At 38.5% G+C, this 19,089-nt stretch overlaps 1 protein-coding gene and 2 pseudogenes across 2 annotated transcripts; 2 read left to right on the forward strand and 1 right to left on the reverse strand.

The window, feature by feature from the left end:
* The first annotated feature begins 1,690 nt into the window (after positions 1–1,690).
* LOC149477769 (uncharacterized) lies at positions 1,691–3,223 on the forward strand (annotated as a pseudogene). The gene is made up of 3 exons (XR_016317556.1): positions 1,691–1,858; positions 2,033–2,918; positions 3,123–3,223. The product of XR_016317556.1 is annotated as an uncharacterized LOC149477769 (transcript).
* LOC149477770 (exocyst complex component 4-like) lies at positions 2,884–13,311 on the forward strand. Its single transcript, XM_089710481.1, has 5 exons — positions 2,884–2,910; positions 3,123–3,263; positions 4,076–4,222; positions 11,711–11,834; positions 13,028–13,311. Exons 1-5 carry the CDS (start codon positions 2,884–2,886, stop codon positions 13,159–13,161), a joined length of 573 nt encoding a protein of 190 aa, XP_089566607.1. The 3' UTR covers positions 13,162–13,311.
* LOC149477771 (uncharacterized) lies at positions 6,588–8,767 on the reverse strand (annotated as a pseudogene).
* Positions 13,312–19,089: the final 5,778 nt, after the last annotated feature.

Genomic DNA, 19,089 nt, shown 5'->3' on the forward strand with positions numbered 1-19,089 from the left:
TCATCCCACAGAAAGAGACAAAAACATAACTGACGTCATTCAAGGTCATATTTTCTTGTTACAAGTTAATGTTCATATTGCAATTTCCAGTCATACTGGAATCCAAACTCTTAGGAATAAATAAAAATCTGATAGAATGACCGCAAGTAACCCCTGTTTTCCCCAGCCAGCGTGATTGTAAATTTTTCCCCTATTGACGTTCATTAAAAAATCGAGTGTCATAATCTTAATATCTTAATACTATTATAAAGGCGAAAGTTTGTATGGATGTATGGATGTTTGTTACTCTTTCACGTAAAAACTTCTGAATCGATTACAATGAAATTTAGCACACATATAGAGGGTAACTTGGATTAACACATAGGATAGGTTTTATTCCGGAAATACCACGGGAACAGGAACTATGCGGGTTTTCCTTTGAAAACGCGGGCGAAGCCGCGGGCGGAAAGCTAGTAGTCTATCCCCGTTTTCCAATTACAGCACTAGAGCGCATTATGCGGCATAATGCTTAACGTTGAATGTTCCAACTACAGCAACGCTACGCACAATCGAGCACTAGAAAAAGTAATGCGCGTGAATTGATGCGTGCAATCGATTTATCGTTAGTAATTATTAATTGTTGAAAAAAATTTTAAAGCTTTCGTTTCATTGTAGTTTTTTCGAAATAATCAAAGTTAATTCAAATTGTGTTAAAAAAATAAATATAAGTATGGATGAAGGTACAAACATTGAAAAAAAATGTTAATGAAATAATCAAAATCCAAATTACTTGAAATAACCGTAAATATTTTTGAACCAATTATTATGTATGCCACTTTATTTACACATTAATGAGGTTATTGCTAACTCTATGAATATTTTTTTTTTCAACACTGAACTTAGCGCAACCTGCTGGTGCGTTTCACGTTCCAATTAAGCATCAGCATAATTCGGCATTGTGCGGCACTGAGTCGCATTATGTAATTGGAAAACAGCCTATATGACAAAAAACATTAATAAAATCCGTTAAAAAAAATGCTTTGCTTTTCCATTGAAATAACAAAGGTTTTCAACTTTTAAAATAGACTGCCTAACAAGCACGCTCATAATTTTTTTCCCTTTGAGGCTAAGAAAATCGTTGCATGGTAGCCCCAATTCTGGGTGCCAATTAATAATCTTTAGGGTGCACTCACACACATCAGTCACCGTCACGGCACGTCACCGGACAGGATTAAAAAAAAATATGTATCAATAGTTCTAGTATGACTCTGTTCCCACACGACAGTCGCCGGCACGAAATCTATCAGTGACGTCACCGGTCAGGCACGTCAAATAATCTTTCCATACATGTATCATACTTTTATCCCCACTCGGCACTCACCCGGTGCCGTCACGTCTCAGTTCAGTCAGCGTCGTGCTACCGTCAATAATTGCTACATGTTCTCTAGCGTGACACACGTCTAATCACTGACTAACCTGATGTATGTGTTCAATGATTCAGTCAAACCGGCGACGTGACTGACGGACAACATGACGGTGACTGGTGTTTGTGGATACGTACACAAACCGTCACCGATCAGTCATCGGTGACTTGACGGTGACTGATGTGTGTGAGTGCACCCTTAAGATTGCAACTGAAAGACTTGTATCCATGGTTATGAATAAATTATTAAAAAAAAAAGTGTCAAACATGTTTACATGTGTCAATGGGCAATGGCGGATTTTTAAATGTTCATTTCGTGAGTTTGTTCTTGTATTTTGGAATTATTCTGAACCAAAATCACAGAACATAGCCAAAATTAATAAAAATGGTTGTTAAATATATTGTGCGTGGTTGCAAAAGTGAGTGGCATCCAGGATGTGATATTATATTTTATTCGTAAGTACAAAACTACTACCCTTTAGGTGCCGATTAGACACCTCAAAATAATGAAGTTCAGGGAGCATGTTTCAAAAATTTAACCATGTCATATCTCAAATCAAAGAGCTAATGCAATATTACTAGTATTGAAAAAAATTATTGTAAAGTAATAATTAATATTAATTGCTTCAGATCAATGTGGAACTGGAAAAAAATACACAGTAAACTTGGAACTCAAGAACAATGTTTACAGGCTGCTGAGGAGCGAGGAATGATTTCCAAGGATAAAAAATGTCGTATTCACAAAACCCCTATGTGTCTGGAAGCTAATGGTCAATTCGAAAGGTTTCGTTGCCGTAAAAGTAACTGTAGGTCAAAACCTGTTGCCCGTGCGCAAGGGACTTTTTTCGAAAATGTGCGCCTAAAAATCTCTCTTGTGCTGCATATTATGTATACCTATAGTCTTGGATTATCTTATGAACAGACCCAAATTCAACTAGCCACCGATAATGACCTGGTGCTCTCAGCAAAAACAATAGCAGATTGGTTTAATTACTGCTGAGAGACGATCGTTGTTTATGAATTAGAGCACCAAACCTCTTGAGAAAATCGGTGGACCAAACAAAGTTGTACAAATAGATGAATCTAAGTTTGGCATTGGAAAATATAATAGAGGCCGAAATATAGAAGTTCATTGGGTCATAGGAATGATAGAGGATGGTCAAGATGATTTAAGACTAGAAGTCCCGATAATGAGTGATTGGCTGATATATTGGCCACTTATAAAGAAACATGTTCAGGAAGGTTCAATAAGACATATATATTGGAGAGCATATTCAAGCCTTTCTGAACATGGTTTCATTCACAAACGTGTGAACCACAGTGATCCTATTAATAAGTTTGTGGCACCTGATAGGATACACACACAACGCATAGAGAGCCATTGGAGAGAACATAATTGGTTAATTGAGTATTATTATAGAAGATAAAGCTTAGTCACAAAGACACTTTAGAAGAATTAAAGCCATATTATTTATGTATGGATGAATGCAAGCACCAAGGCAATTCAAGTAAATAGGTACTAAAATACAATATATCATATTCATATACATAATATAATAAAATTTTAGAAAAGTGATGTCTGTTTAATGAAAATATTTAAAAAAAATTAGCAGGTATTATGGTAAAATCGTTTCTGAACCCAAAACTGTAGTTAATATTTTTTTGTCTGTATGTTTGTGCGCGCTAATCTAAAAATAATTCCATTTTATCAAATGTGTAGGAATTAAAAGCAGCTTACGAGCGTGAAGCTGAACTCCTCGGTTTGAGTCTTGGTGATGGTGAAGTTACTATCAAAGAGATAGTCAGCGACATGCATCAGCTACCTACCATAGAAGTGCTACCTTTGCTTGCTGAAACTATGGTAAGTCAAATCCTACTAATTTAATTTAATATTATAAATGCGAAAGTTTGTGTATGTTTGTTACTCTTTCACGCAAATACTACTGAACCGATTACAATGAAATTTATCACACATATAGATGGTAACTTGGATTAACACATAGGATAGATTTTATCTCGGAAATCCCACGGGAACAGAACTAATTTTTCTTCGAATATGCGAGCGAAGCCGCGGGCGGAAAGCTAGTGCCAATATAATATGAAGCATTTTAACCCATATGTATATTTAAATAAATAGCAAAATGCCTAAATTAATATATTTCCGGTTTTAACAACATTCATTATTTGACTCATTATAATTTTAACTTTTTATAGGTTATTTTTTTAGGTACCTAACGGGAAATATTTTGTTGTTATTTATTTGTACTGTCTAAAGGTACGTACCTATTTAAATTAACTCATAAAATACGTACTATTGTAAATTAAACCAATATTTACTTATAAGAGAACAATGTACACAATTGACTTGAAGGACTGCACTTATTTTTATCCGGCTCGAAGGACCACGCACAAGTTCCACAACGAAAAACAAAACATAGTTGTCAATTTAAACATCCAAATAACGATGAATATTCATAAATATATTAACACAACTATTGGTCCACCCGGGCTTCGCCCGTGGTACCTACATGTTTAAACTATCCTATCTCTCAAGTTGGATCGAACTGCACATGGTGTGCGAATTTTATTATAATCGGTTAAGTGGTTTAGGAGTCCATTGAGGACAAACATTGTGACACGAGATTTATATATATTAACACAATTATTTTTCAGGAATGGATACGCGCTAACATTCTACCATGTCCGAGCACTATGAATCCAGATCTGCAATTAACTGATAAGTTTGTGAACGACTTGAACACTGCGGCGGCCATCTTTACTGAGATTTGCCATAAGTGCTTGCTATTCTTGCATCTAGAGGTCAGTTTTTTTTATTTAGTTCTCCCCATCAATACAATTTGTTTGGTTTGTAATTAACATTAAATTATTAGAAGTTTACCAATTAAAGTTTTAATTACCAATTAAATATGGATAAAAGAGAATCGTTAACTTAATCAACATTTGAATTATGTTCACAGTTGACAGATATATATATATATACGTACATACAGTTAGGAAACTAATGCCCCTGCGATGAAATTATGACGTTAGCACTGTATAACTATAGCTATAGGGCTGTTACCTTTTTGATATTTAACCGACTTCAAAAATAAAGGAGGAGGTTATCAATTCGGCCTGTATATTTCTGTTTGCTTTTTTTTCACAGTCGATTTTGTGGTAATTTTGAGATTAAAACTCGTTATAGTCCGGGATACATCGCCCATTTTTGCAAGTGATTACTATCAAGCTAATTTTTCGTGAGTAGCTTTATTTTGATGAGATGCCCAATAATTTCATGTACAAAACTCTCGATTGTGGTAGCTACCAGAGGAAACAAGGATAAAATATTTTGATTTGATGGTTCTCAAATATTAATTACTAACTGAATGTTTTTTTGTGTTCAATCTCAAGATAATTAAAAAATCTAAATTATTCGAAAAAATATTTGTCCTACAAAATCTATGGTTTGATCAAAGAGTCCCCCTTTCCAATGTGTATCGATAACGAAGTCATCATAAATGATTACTAACCAGCAGATTTTTTTATTTTCACTTATTTAATACTTATATTATTCAACAGACATATTGTCCTACAAATTGCGTAATAAATATTTGAGAACCGTCAAATCAAAAATTTTTATCCTTGTTACCTCTGTAAGCTACCACAATCGAGAGTTTCGTACATGAAATTATTGGGCATCTCATCAAAATAAAGCTACTCACGAAAAATTAGCTTGATAGTAATCACTTGCAAAAATGGGCGATGTATCCCGAACTATTAAGGACGCGTTTACGAATCTGACAAAAATAAGCAGTTTTTCGGTAGGTACATTTTGCGGCAAAATAATACAAAACCAAATTAAAGTAATAATTACCATAGATAGATTACTCCTTAATCTTTAAATCGAAGCAAGTTTTTAGTCGAAAATTTTTTTTTTTGGTTTATAATATTGTAAAAAATAATTTCCGTTGCCTCTTCACACAAAATTGACAATATCGTGCTGAATAAAGGAACATTTGTCTTTTATTTAGTGAAATAAATTTAATTATTTAAAAATATTTTAAGTAAGCAGACATGTTCAACTCAATAAGGTAGAAAAGAAAACTATCAAAATGTTACAAATAGGCTGAAAAAAAAATTAAAATCAAATCTTATTTTTTCACATATTTAGCTGTAACGCGTGATACTTATTGCATTGAAATAAGGGTTATTTTATTGGTCACTATCTTGATTATTGCACAAAAATTTGTAATGAATTTTTTAGTTTGCGCTCGGCCGCCGTTGTGAGTGGACACTGCGACGCTTGTAAACAGCTCCTCGTTTACGAAGAGATCGCTGTACGAATACAAAATATTTGACTCATTATACTTGATACTTCACGCATTCTGCACCGACAACCAAGGCGCACCAAGGTAAGATTTTATTTATAGTTTTTTATACGGGATTATAAATTTCATATTTAGTTTCTGACTTGATGGAGGGACCTGACATGTACTTCGAAGACTGCTACTGGAACTCATAGACAAGTAGAGCTAGATGTACCGAGATTGGTCTCGTTTTGTTAGTTATGTTGAGACCTTACCTCCGGACTAGATGGAGTGACCTGCAGGTGTACTTCGAAGACTGCTGCTGGAACTATTATACTAGTTGGAGCTAGGTCTACCGAGTTTGGGCTCGTTTTGTTAGTTATGTTGAGACCTTACCTCCAGACTTGATGGAGTGACCTAAATGTTTACGTTGAAACTACTGGAACTAATAAACGAGTAAAGCTAGCTGATAAGAGTGTGTACATATTCTATAGCTCTTATAACACAATTTTTGTTTTAGATGCCAAGGCCTAAGACGTTCGGGACAAGCTCGCGTAAGAAAGTTCACGCTTGTAGACGTAACTTAGAAAAGAGTAATCGGTTAGTACTTATATGATTATTAAAAATACATGCATATTTGTGAACATTTATTGTCATAGGATCTTTTTTCACAGGCAAAAGGATGAAGGTAGTAATGATGATACACCCGAAGGGCATACGGAAAGATATGAACAACAAAGTTGTAGTACTTCTGATGATAACAATTTGGAAATGTCGTACGTAAGTTATACTTTATAATAATGCATTTCAAATGACTGATTTTATTTGTAAAATAACTAGTAATTTTTTTTCCTATTTTGTTTTTAGAACACGAACTATGAGGAAACAGAACCGTTCCAGGTTTCAGTTAGAAGGGTCGTAGAAATAGGTTATTTTATGGAACAGCTTCAAGAAATCAGTAATCATAGTTCCATGTTTAATTGTAATTTAGGTACCGTTGAAATGTTAAATGAAAAAAGGACTGGACTTAACTCAACTTTTCATATGAAGTGCCGAATGTGCAGCAAAGAGTTTTAATTAAAATCTTCCAAATATTCGGAAAATAAAATGGATGTGAATGAGGAAATCGTGGCCGGTATTATGACTATTGGTGCCGGAGTTACCCAGCTAAATACGGTTCTTTGTCATGTAAATATACCACCTATGTCAGTACGATTGTATCAATGTCAGCGAAATGTGTTTCCATATTCTCCTTCCAGAATTGATCGTCTTTGGCTATAAATTCATGTTTTATTTTTCCAGGGCCCGTCCAAATAGCAAAGACAAGTCTTTTCCCCTGTAATTCTTAGCTGACCTTGAATTTGGAAATACCATTTATGTTTTGTGTTTACTACTATTTGTTTCGAAGTCGAAGCGTATTTCCAAAAGTCGACTTTTTTTTGTCGTATTGCTTCTTCTGGGTCCATTCCATAAGCTGACGACGGGCATTTGATTTCCACTATGCCGTGTGCACATTTTCCATCCGGACCGAGAAAGGAAATTTCTTTGTCTATCGTCAAACCGCACGGCAAAATTTCCGTGTTCAGCACTTGTTCAAGATCGCGTAGTGCGGCGTACTCATTATTTTTACCATGTTTGATGGACGGAACATTACTTAAATCTCTTCCATATAAAATTTGTTTCACTAATGGTGCACAATTGGAGCTTGGGCGTCGTTTACATACTGAAGAAAACCATGAAGCTGTAAGCAATTTCCTTCTGGTTTCCAACCATAAAGGACTAGCACTTTGTAAGATTGTGTCTTGTTCGATCTTGTCTTTTTCTTCAGAAGTGATTTCTAATCTTAACAAAAAGTCCCTTTTAGCTATTTCATATTGGTTATCGTCCATGTCAACTTTTAGGCACTCTTCGCCATAATGAACGTCCTTGTTAGTGGTAGGCTTGATAACTTTTTTCTTTTTGATTCTTTTTTCACGTTTAATTTTTGACGAATGTTTTCTAATCGGACTATCTCATGGTTTGCTTCAGTGCCAAAAATATATTTATGAACAGTTGACTGTAAGGCACCCGAATTATACGATATAACGGCTGCGGCACAGCGGCCAGCAAACGATCGCCGTTGCGAAAAATTCACCCTTTTTCCGCCAACAAATTTAGCTACTCTGGCGTTAAAACTCTCTACCAAGTTGTTTGTTTCGTTGTGTACGAAGCTATAAGCGTGGAACGACAAACGATGAGCCAAATCTTCAATTTTTTGGAACACTCCATTTGCTTTCAATTCTGGCACCATATTTTCGGTACGTTTCTTTATTTCATCGTTACAGAAATATGATGCGCATTTTGAATGATCCCCGAAAATGTGATAAGGACCATTCGTTATATCATTTCTTATATTTTCCATTTTCTCGGAAAATGGAATATTTTGCTTGACCCAATATTTGACACTACTATCTACTCCCCATCGTATCCGCAAATAATTGTCTTTTAATATTTTTCGGGCTCTTATGGGATATATGGTGTTACTCGATATTGATAAAAGCCCTTTGCAATAATTTCTGAGCAAATGATTTTTGCACTCGACTTTACCCACAGTCACATTCTCATATGGCCTAGAATTTCGTATATTAGCATATGTGCTTGAATCACCATCAGCTACATACTGATTATAAATGAGACCATGACTTTCTATAGATTTTTTGAAACCCTCTGTTATTATAGCCGCTTCCATTGCAGTAGAAGGCCCTTGAAAATTTTAAAACACTTATGTTTCGGTGGTTGTACTTCTTTGGAATGTGCTCGTGAACAGATGATATAAGTCTTGTTTTTTACTCCGTAGAAAAGAACTTTCTTAGAAAAAAATCCTACAATAGCACCAACTCCAAAAGACGCACTGTAATTCGTTCCATACGAACGTTTGGACCAACATGCATCACCCGATACAGGAATCATTGGTATTCCATTATCATTTACGCGTCCAATAGATAGAGCATGATTCTTCTCTTCCTTACCAGCTTCTGCCATACAGTGCTGGGCAGTTTTGTGCCACCATCAACAAATAAAATCATAACACATTTAATTAGATTTTATAAGAACTGTCTCCTTCCAGAATTGATCGATCCAAGACTTAAAAGAAATATAGAACTACGGGAACATTCGACACATTGCCATAATAATATAATGAAAACTAAAAATTAATAAAAAATAATATATTTTTCGTGAGTTTTATTTATTTTTTTATCTTTTACCCTACTCTACCCTACCCTACACTATACTCTACTCTACTCTACACTACTTTACCCTATTCTACCCTACTATACCTTACCAAACTTCACATAAACCATCTACTAAATAGACCGGAAAAAGCCTAAACATTTTGTTTGGATAGGTGAGCCCGTTCTTGAGTTATAACAACGCAACGTGGCATTGATTTTAATATTTATAGATTAATAATGTTTCACTTTTCAGTATATTGGAACCTAAAAAGTATTTGAAAGTACGTATCAGTAGTATATGTGTGTGCCAAATAAACGTATTTTATTTCTAGTTTTTGAAAACCCACTTGCATTTGATACCACAACAAAATTATATACTAACAAAACGAGCCCAAACTCGGCACACCTAGCTCAGCTGGTATATTAGTTCTAGTAGCAGTCTTCGAAGTACACCTTCAGGTCACTCCATCAAGTCCAGAGGTAAGGTCTCAACATAACTAACAAAACGAGCCCAAACTCGGTAAACTTAGCTCTATTCGTCTATTAGTTCCAGTAGCAGTCTTCGAAATACACTTTGGCAAGTACTTGTTTACCAATCAATCACTGTCCAATGAAATTATCTATAATGGTATCTACTTCTGTGACGATTCAACGTTACAAACTTTTTAAAAACAAATCAAAGTAAAGTTAAAAAAAACTGCAATAAAAATAAGCCCAACTATCAAGTCGTGTTAGTTTACTCATAATTTCGCCGCTTCGCGCATTTCGCTGTGTGTGTGAACCGTGCACGTGTAGTAGTAAGACCCAATACCTAAAATTGATGCGCGTCAATTCGTAAACGCGTCCTTAAAATACAAAAATGGTGTAGCCTAAATATGAATTTACAAGAAGAAACAATCCGAATTAATACACCTTGTAAAAGTAAATACCTACGTTTTTATCAGTTCTATATTTCGAAATCTTGTTTTGTTATGGACGCCGAAGGTTATTGTACCTAAATTATTTATAATATGTACTTGATATTTGTATTATACATATATTCAATAATTATTTTAAACCAGAATTTACAATACTCGTATGTAGGTATACCTACTAAATTATTTTTAAAACGATAAATTAAATTAAATTAAAAAACACAAAATATGCAGAAATAAATTAAAATTATTATTATACGAGCATAGAACCTCCACCTTTTTGTTTTAGGAATAAAAAGAAAATAGTTTGACAGGCTTAGTGCTTGACAAAGTGGTGACGTCACGTATCGATAAAAATACAATAATTATAATATCTATCTTTTATGTATTTATGTTTTAACATTTTGGTGAAATATATTATTTCAGTTTAATTTGAACACGTTCTTGTAGATAAGTTGATTTCGGTGATCATTTTAAAAATGCCACGTACTATAATTGCGCAGTATTCGGCTGCTTGAATTCAACTATACCAATTATACCACCATATGATTTTGTGTAATATGTCGAGAAAATGGATAACATTTTCGTTGCTGCTTTAAGAGAACACATAAACTGTAAAGTGGCTGAATTAATTTTCAACGAATTAAACATAAACAGTTACTTAAAAAAACTGTTCATAAGATTGAGAATATTTTACACTATAAAATTACTAATAAATTCCGAATTAGTCGTAGTAGACGAAAGTATTTTTCAGTAAATAATTTGTAATTTTTTTTTCGAATAAAGGCATATTTATGTAATGGTTATTTTAATATCTGTACATATAATAAAATCGTAGGAAAGTCAAAACTGTAGATTGAATATTTTTTTAAAGAATACTTGTGACAATCTATTGTCCGAAGCCAAAAATATAGTTAGGCTACAAACTGAAACAATCGATATTTATTTAACGTGAAGTCATTGACATCACTTTTCTATACTATGTATCTTTGTATCTATCATTCAAAATCTGTGGATGTGTCACCCGCTACTATCGATCCCCCTGAATACCCCTAAATCATAGAAATCTAATTAATAACAAGGCAATAGAAGTGGTAAGCGCGCGTGACATTGTCGCCGCTCAGGTGGTTACCATGCCACATGACCATGACCATTCTTATTATCACGTTTAACACAAATTTCAACCTTATTTCTATGAGTTTATGTTCAAAGTTATATCTATTGAAAATTGACAACCTCTGTTGTAGAAAAGCCGAATTTTTGCGTATTTGAGCAAAAATAAACAAAACGTCTCATATGCTTAGGGATGTTATTCTAAAATAAACCGTAAATTCGTGCGTTAGGATACATATTAAAAAGCTTAATTTAATATTTAAGTTAGTTTTCACTAAAATCAAGCTGTCCAATAAAAGGCATAGTTTACTTGTGTGTACTGTTTAGCTATCGGTTTAAATGTGTTGATTTTGGCGACAGCGGTTTTCATACGAATTATGACATTATAGCACTTCTGTGTCTTGTTATTTAGATTTCTATGCCTTAAATTCTCGTAAACACGCTTGCTTGCAATTTGAACGTTTTGTATGAAGTTTCCTTACTGTATGTAACTGTATATTGTGTTATGTTAATACATTAAAATGTCAATTGTAACCTGTGTTGATCATGTCAATACGCGTTATGAAATTATTGATTACGATTTAAAAAAATAAGTGTTATCCGAGCCTTATTCCTGTGACTTTGAAACTTTACTCTCAACGCGCCCAAGTTTCACTTCAATTGAGTTGTACTGAGGACAACGAAAGGATTTCAACAAATTTCTTAAGTTATACATGCTTGAAAAAAAAAAGAGAAATTTATCTTCCAAAAAAAACATTACAGATGCGCATCGAATGCTTCCACTACTTGGACCAGAAGGGCGGTGAAGGTGAAGCGGGTGGTACAGCGCGACTAGCTGCCAGTCTGCAGTCAGAATTTAGCGAGATTGGAGCCGCAACGTCTTGCTGTGAGATAATACACAACACACACACAAACATTCACATGCACCAAACACCAAACTTTCATACTTTCAAATTCATACATACACACACGCACACACACGTGAGTACAATAAAATTTCATACACACCACTCATAGTTTGAGTTTTACACACATATATACGTACATAACGCATAGAGTGCTTCTGCTACCTGGAACCACCAAACTCCAATTATATACACAGACACACACAGTTTGCATATACCAAACTTTCATTAACACACATACACAAATCCAATCCACACACACACACATTAAACTCACAGATACAATTTATATTCACTCATAACAATACAATGGCATTTACACTCGCCCATACGTTATTGTGGAGCCAATTTAATAGGCAACATTTGACTTCTATCGATTTTATCTTCGTAGAGAGGTAACCTGCTAAAACATCGAATAAAGTGAATTAATCGATACGGACTTGAAACATATGGCAATTGTAAAATTCATCAGCAAATCCCTGTCCAAGTAATATATTATTTTCTTTCGTAAATTCAAGGAGCAAAATGAAACAAGTATAGTACATAATTTAAAAAAATGCGTTTATTCAGGTGTACTTTATAGATATAATAATAATAAATAAAATTCTTTTTTATTATAAACACAACGCATTTATTAATTTCGAAACGTGACGAGTGACGAGAAACGTCTCTTTTATTTAAAAAGTAAAAGGTTAATTGACACATCATTGTAGCGACGGCAGTTCTTTAAATCTGTAATTGTTTATTATGTTTGGAATGGTTATCGGTCATTATTATTATAAATATTTAATTGTTATTGAAAAAAGTTAAACAAATGTACAGTTCTAACAAAACGAAATAACATATTATTATTCTATGCCGTCGTTACTAGGTTACGTTGTTGAATTTTGTTGAACTGTCATATGTTGCCTATTAAAATGACTACTATAACATTTACATTCGCTTTTCACACCCATGGGGATGGTTATGTCGGTAACTAAGTATCTTATTTATTCTTTTTGTTGATGTTGCCGTAATTATAAGTCTGTAGCCAAAACATACTATTGTTTTTACTTCATTTAAATTTTACATGAAATTTTAATGAACGGTCTATGTAAACTGTATTAAACAATTATTACGTGTAGAATGAATACTTTTTATGTTATCCAACACAACACTCTCGCTCGTGTTACAGTACATAATGAACGGCATCAGCGAGAAGATGTCCGCCGCGGTAGTATGGCGCTGGCAATCAGAGCGCGGGGCCACAGCAAACAGCGTGTGGTGCGCAGCTCGCGGGTGGTGCTGATGCGAGACTCGCAGCGCTGAGACGCTGTCTCGCAGCGCTGAGACGCTGTCTCGCAGCGCTGAGACGCTGTCTCGCAGCACTGCGACGCTGTCTCGCAGCACTGCGACCCCCGCACGACGGGCTCCACGCTGCCCAGGCGTACTTGGACCTGCTGGCGTGCAAACCCGAGGTGAGGCTCTATGGAGCTATATGGGAGTGTAAAAATGGTGACCAAAATGTGTTAACTGCACCTACTTGCGTGGTTATGTGAGTTTATGCTAGAATTATACGTCACTGTCGCGACGAGCTGCACGCTGCGCATGCGTACGCGTTGCTGGCACGTGCGGCGGCACGCAATGCACGATTTTATGTTGCTAACACATTCGGCGGCACGCAAGATACGATTTTATGTTGCTAACACGTTCGGCGGCACGCAATGCACGATTTTATGTTGCTAACACATTCGGCGGCACGCAAGGTACGATTTTATGTTGCTAACACGTTCGGCGGCACGCAAGGTACGATTTTATGTTGCTAACACATTCGGCGGCACGCAAGGTACGATTTTATGTTGCTAACACGTTACGCGGCACGCAAGGTACGATTTTATGTTGCTAACACGTTCGGCGGCACGCAAGGTACGATTTTATGTTGCTAACACGTTCGGCGGCACGCAAGGTACGATTTTATGTTGCTAACACGTTACGCGGCACGCAATGTACGATTTTATGTTGCTAACACATTCGGCGGCACGCAAGGTACGATTTTATGTTGCTAACACGTTCGGCGGCACGCAAGGTACGATTTTATGTTGCTAACACATTCGGCGGCACGCAAGGATCGATTTTATGTTGCTAACACGTTACGCGGCACGCAATGCACGATTTTATGTTGCTAACACGTTCGGCGGCACGCAAGGTACGATTTTATGTTGCTAACACGTTCGGCGGCACGCAAGGTACGATTTTATGTTGCGAACACGTAACGCGGCACGCAATGTACGATTTTATGTTGCTAACACATTCGGCGGCACGCAAGGTACGATTTTATGTTGCTAACACGTTACGCGGCACGCAAGGTACGATTTTATGTTGCTAACACGTTCGGCGGCACGCAAGGTACGATTTTATGTTGCTAACACGTTCGGCGGCACGCAAGGTACGATTTTATGTTGCTAACACGTTACGCGGCACGCAAGGTACGATTTTATGTTGCTAACACGTTACGAGGCACGCAATGTACGATTTTATGTTGCTTACACGTTCGGCGGCACGCAAGGTACGATTTTATGTTGCTAACACGTTACGCGGCACGCAATGTACGATTTTATGTTGCTAACACATTCGGCGGCACGCAAGGTACGATTTTATGTTGCTAACACGTTACGCGGCACGCAATGCACGATTTTATGTTGCTTACACGTTCGGCGGCACGCAAGGTACGATTTTATGTTGCTAACACGTTCGGCGGCACGCAAGGTACGATTTTATGTTGCTAACACGTAACGCGGCACGCAATGTACGATTTTATGTTGCTAACACATTCGGCGGCACGCAAGGTACGATTTTATGTTGCTAACACGTTACGCGGCACGCAAGGTAGATTTTATGTTGCTAACACGTTCGGCGGCACGCAAGGTACGGTTTTATGTTGCTAACACGTAACGCGGCACGCAATGTACGATTTTATGTTGCTAACACATTCGGCGGCACGCAAGGTACGATTTTATGTTGCTAACACGTTACGCGGCACGCAAGGTACGATTTTATGTTGCTAACACGTTCTGCGGCACGCAAGGTACGATTTTATGTTGCTAACACATTCGGCGGCACGCAAGGTACGATTTTATGTTGCTAACACGTTCGGCGGCACGCAAGGTACGATTTTATGTTGCTAACACGTTCGGCGGCACGCAAGGTACGATTTTATGTTGCTTACACGTTCGGCGGCATGCAAGGTACGATTTTATGTTGCTAACACGTTACGTGGCACGCAAGGTACGATTTTATGTTGCTTACACGTTACGCGGCACGCAATGTACGATTTTATGTTGCTAACACGTTACGCGGCACGCAAGGTACGATTTTATGTTGCTAACACGTTACGCGGCACGCAATGTACGATTTTATGTTGCTTACACGTTCGGCGGCACGCAAGGTACGATTTTATGTTGCTAACACGTTACGCGGCACGCAATGTACGATTTTATGTTGCTAACACATTCGGCGGCACGCAAGGTACGATTTTATGTTGCTAACACGTTACGCGGCACGCAATGCACGATTTTATGTTGCTTACACGTTCGGCGGCACGCAAGGTACGATTTTATGTTGCTAACACGTTCGGCGGCACGCAAGGTACGATTTTATGTTGCTTACACGTAACGCGGCACGCAATGTACGATTTTATGTTGCTAACACATTCGGCGGCACGCAAGGTACGATTTTATGTTGCTAACACGTTACGCGGCACGCAAGGTAGATTTTATGTTGCTAACACGTTCGGCGGCACGCAAGGTACGATTTTATGTTGCTAACACGTAACGCGGCACGCAATGTACGATTTTATGTTGCTAACACATTCGGCGGCACGCAAGGTACGATTTTATGTTGCTAACACATTCGGCGGCACGCAAGGTACGATTTTATGTTGCTAACTCGTTACGCGGCACGCAAGGTACGATTTTATGTTGCTAACACGTTCGGCGGCACGCAAGGTACGATTTTATGTTGCTAACACATTCGGCGGCACGCAAGGTACGATTTTATGTTGCTAACACGTTCGGCGGTACGCAAGGTACGATTTTATATTGCTAACACGTTCGGCGGCACGTAAGGTACAATTTTTTGTTGCTAACACGTTACGCGGCACGCAAAGTACGATTTTATGTTGCTAACACATTCGGCGGCACGCAAGGTACGATTTTATGTTGCTAACACGTTACGCGGCACGCAAGGTACGATTTTATGTTGCTAACACGTTCGGCGGCACGCAAGGTACGATTTTATGTTGCTAACACGTTCGGCGGCACGCAAGGTACAATTTTATGTTGCTAACACGTTCGGCGGCACGCAAGGTACGATTTTATGTTGCTAACACATTCGGCGGCACGCAAGGTACGATTTTATGTTGCTAACACATTCGGCGGCACGCAAGGTACGATTTTATGTTGCTAACTCGTTACGCGGCACGCAAGGTACGATTTTATGTTGCTAACACGTTCGGCGGCACGCAAGGTACGATTTTATGTTGCTAACACATTCGGCGGCACGCAAGGTACGATTTTATGTTGCTAACACGTTCGGCGGTACGCAAGGTACGATTTTATATTGCTAACACGTTCGGCGGCACGCAAGGTACAATTTTTTGTTGCTAACACGTTACGCGGCACGCAAAGTACGATTTTATGTTGCTAACACATTCGGCGGCACGCAAGGTACGATTTTATGTTGCTAACACGTTACGCGGCACGCAAGGTACGATTTTATGTTGCTAACACGTTCGGCGGCACGCAAGGTACGATTTTATGTTGCTAACACGTTCGGCGGCACGCAAGGTACGATTTTATGTTGCTAACACGTTCGGCGGCACGCAAGGTACGATTTTATGTTGCTAACACGTAACGCGGCACGCAATGTACGATTTTATGTTGCTAACACATTCGGCGGCACGCAAGGTACGATTTTATGTTGCTAACACGTTACGCGGCACGCAAGGTAGATTTTATGTTGCTAACACGTTCGGCGGCACGCAAGGTACGATTTTATGTTGCTAACACGTAACGCGGCACGCAATGTACGATTTTATGTTGCTAACACGTTCGGCGACACGCAAGGTACGATTTTATGTTGCTAACACGTTCGGCGGCACGCAAGGTACGATTTTATGTTGCTTACTTGTTCGGCGGCACGCAATGCACGGTTTTATGTTGCTAACACGTTCGGCGGCACGCAGGGTACGATTTTATGTTGCTAACACATTCGGCGGCACGCAAGGTACGATTTTATGTTGCTAACACGTTACGCGGCACGCAAGGTACGATTTTATGTTGCTAACACGTTCGGCGGCACGCAAGGTACGATTTTATGTTGCTAACACGTTCGGCGGCACGCAAGGTACGATTTTATGTTGCTAACACGTTACGCGGCACGCAATGCACGATTTTATGTTGCTAACACGTTCGGCGGCACGCAAGGTACGATTTTATGTTGCTAACACGTTACGCGGCACGCAAGGTACGATTTTATGTTGCTAACACATTCGGCGGCACGCAAGGTACGATTTTATGTTGCCTTCACGTTACGCGGCACGCAAGGTACGATTTTATGTTGCTCACACGTTCGGCGGCACGCAAGGTACGATTTTATGTTGCTAACACGTTACGCGGCACGCAAGGTACGATTTTATGTTGCTAACACGTTCGGCGGCACGCAAGGTACGATTTTATGTTGCTAACACGTTCGGTGGCACGCAAGGTACGATTTTATGTTGCTTACACGTTACGCGGCACGCAATGCACGATTTTATGTTGCTAACACGTTACGCGGCACGCAATGTACGATTTTATGTTGCTTACACATTCGGCGGCACGCAAGGTACGATTTTATGTTGCTTACACGTTCGGCGGCATGCAAGGTACGATTTTATGTTGCTAACACGTTACGTGGCACGCAATGTACGATTTTATGTTGCTAACACGTTCGGCGGCACGCAAGGTACGATTTTATGTTGCTAACACATTCGGCGGCACGCAAGGTACGATTTTATGTTGCTAACACGTTACGCGGCACGCAAGGTACGATTTTATTTTGCTAACACGTTCGGCGGCACGCAAGGTACGATTTTATGTTGCTTACACGTTCGGCGGCACGCAAGGTACGATTTTATGTTGCTTACACGTTACGCGGAACGCAATGTACGATTTTATGTTGCTAACACGTTCGGTGGCACGCAAGGTACGATTTTATGTTGCTTACACGTTACGCGGCACGCAATGCACGATTTTATGTTACTAACACGTTACGTGGCACGCAATGTACGATTTTATGTTGCTAACACGTTCGGCGGCACGCAAGGTACGATTTTATGTTGCTAACACGTTACGCGGCACGTAATGTACGATTTTATGTTGCTAACACGTTCGGTGGCACGCAAGGTACGATTTTATGTTGCTAACACGTTACGCGGCACGCAAGGTACGATTTTATGTTGCTAACACGTTCGGTGGCACGCAAGGTACGATTTTATGTTGCTAACACGTTACGAAGCACGCAATGTACGATTTTATGTTGCTTACACGTTACGCGGAACGCAATGTACGATTTTATGTTGCTAACACGTTCGGTGGCACGCAAGGTACGATTTTATGTTGCTTACACGTTACGCGGCACGCAATGCACGATTTTATGTTACTAACACGTTACGTGGCACGCAATGTACGATTTTATGTTGCTAACACGTTCGGCGGCACGCAAGGTACGATTTTATGTTGCTAACACGTTACGCGGCACGTAATGTACGATTTTATGTTGCTAACACGTTCGGTGGCACGCAAGGTACGATTTTATGTTGCTAACACGTTACGCGGCACGCAAGGTACGATTTTATGTTGCTAACACGTTCGGTGGCACGCAAGGTACGATTTTATGTTGCTAACACGTTACGAAGCACGCAATGTACGATTTTATGTTGCTAACACATTCGGCGGCACGCAAGGTACGATTTTATGTTGCTAACACGTTACGCGGCACGCAAGGTACGATTTTATTTTGCTAACACGTTCGGCGGCACGCAATGCACGATTTTATGTTGCTTACACGTTCGGCGGCACGCAAGGTACGATTTTATGTTGCTTACACGTTACGCGGCACGCAATGTACGATTTTATGTTGCTAACACGTTACGCGGCACGCAAGGTACGATTTTATGTTGCTAACACGTTACGCGGCACGCAATGTACGATTTTATGT

This window comes from Colias philodice, chromosome 24, assembly GCF_061535455.1.
Source record: "Colias philodice isolate Cphi_HAF_F1 chromosome 24, ilColPhil1 Martin Lab GWU primary, whole genome shotgun sequence".
NCBI lineage: Eukaryota > Metazoa > Arthropoda > Insecta > Lepidoptera > Pieridae > Colias > Colias philodice.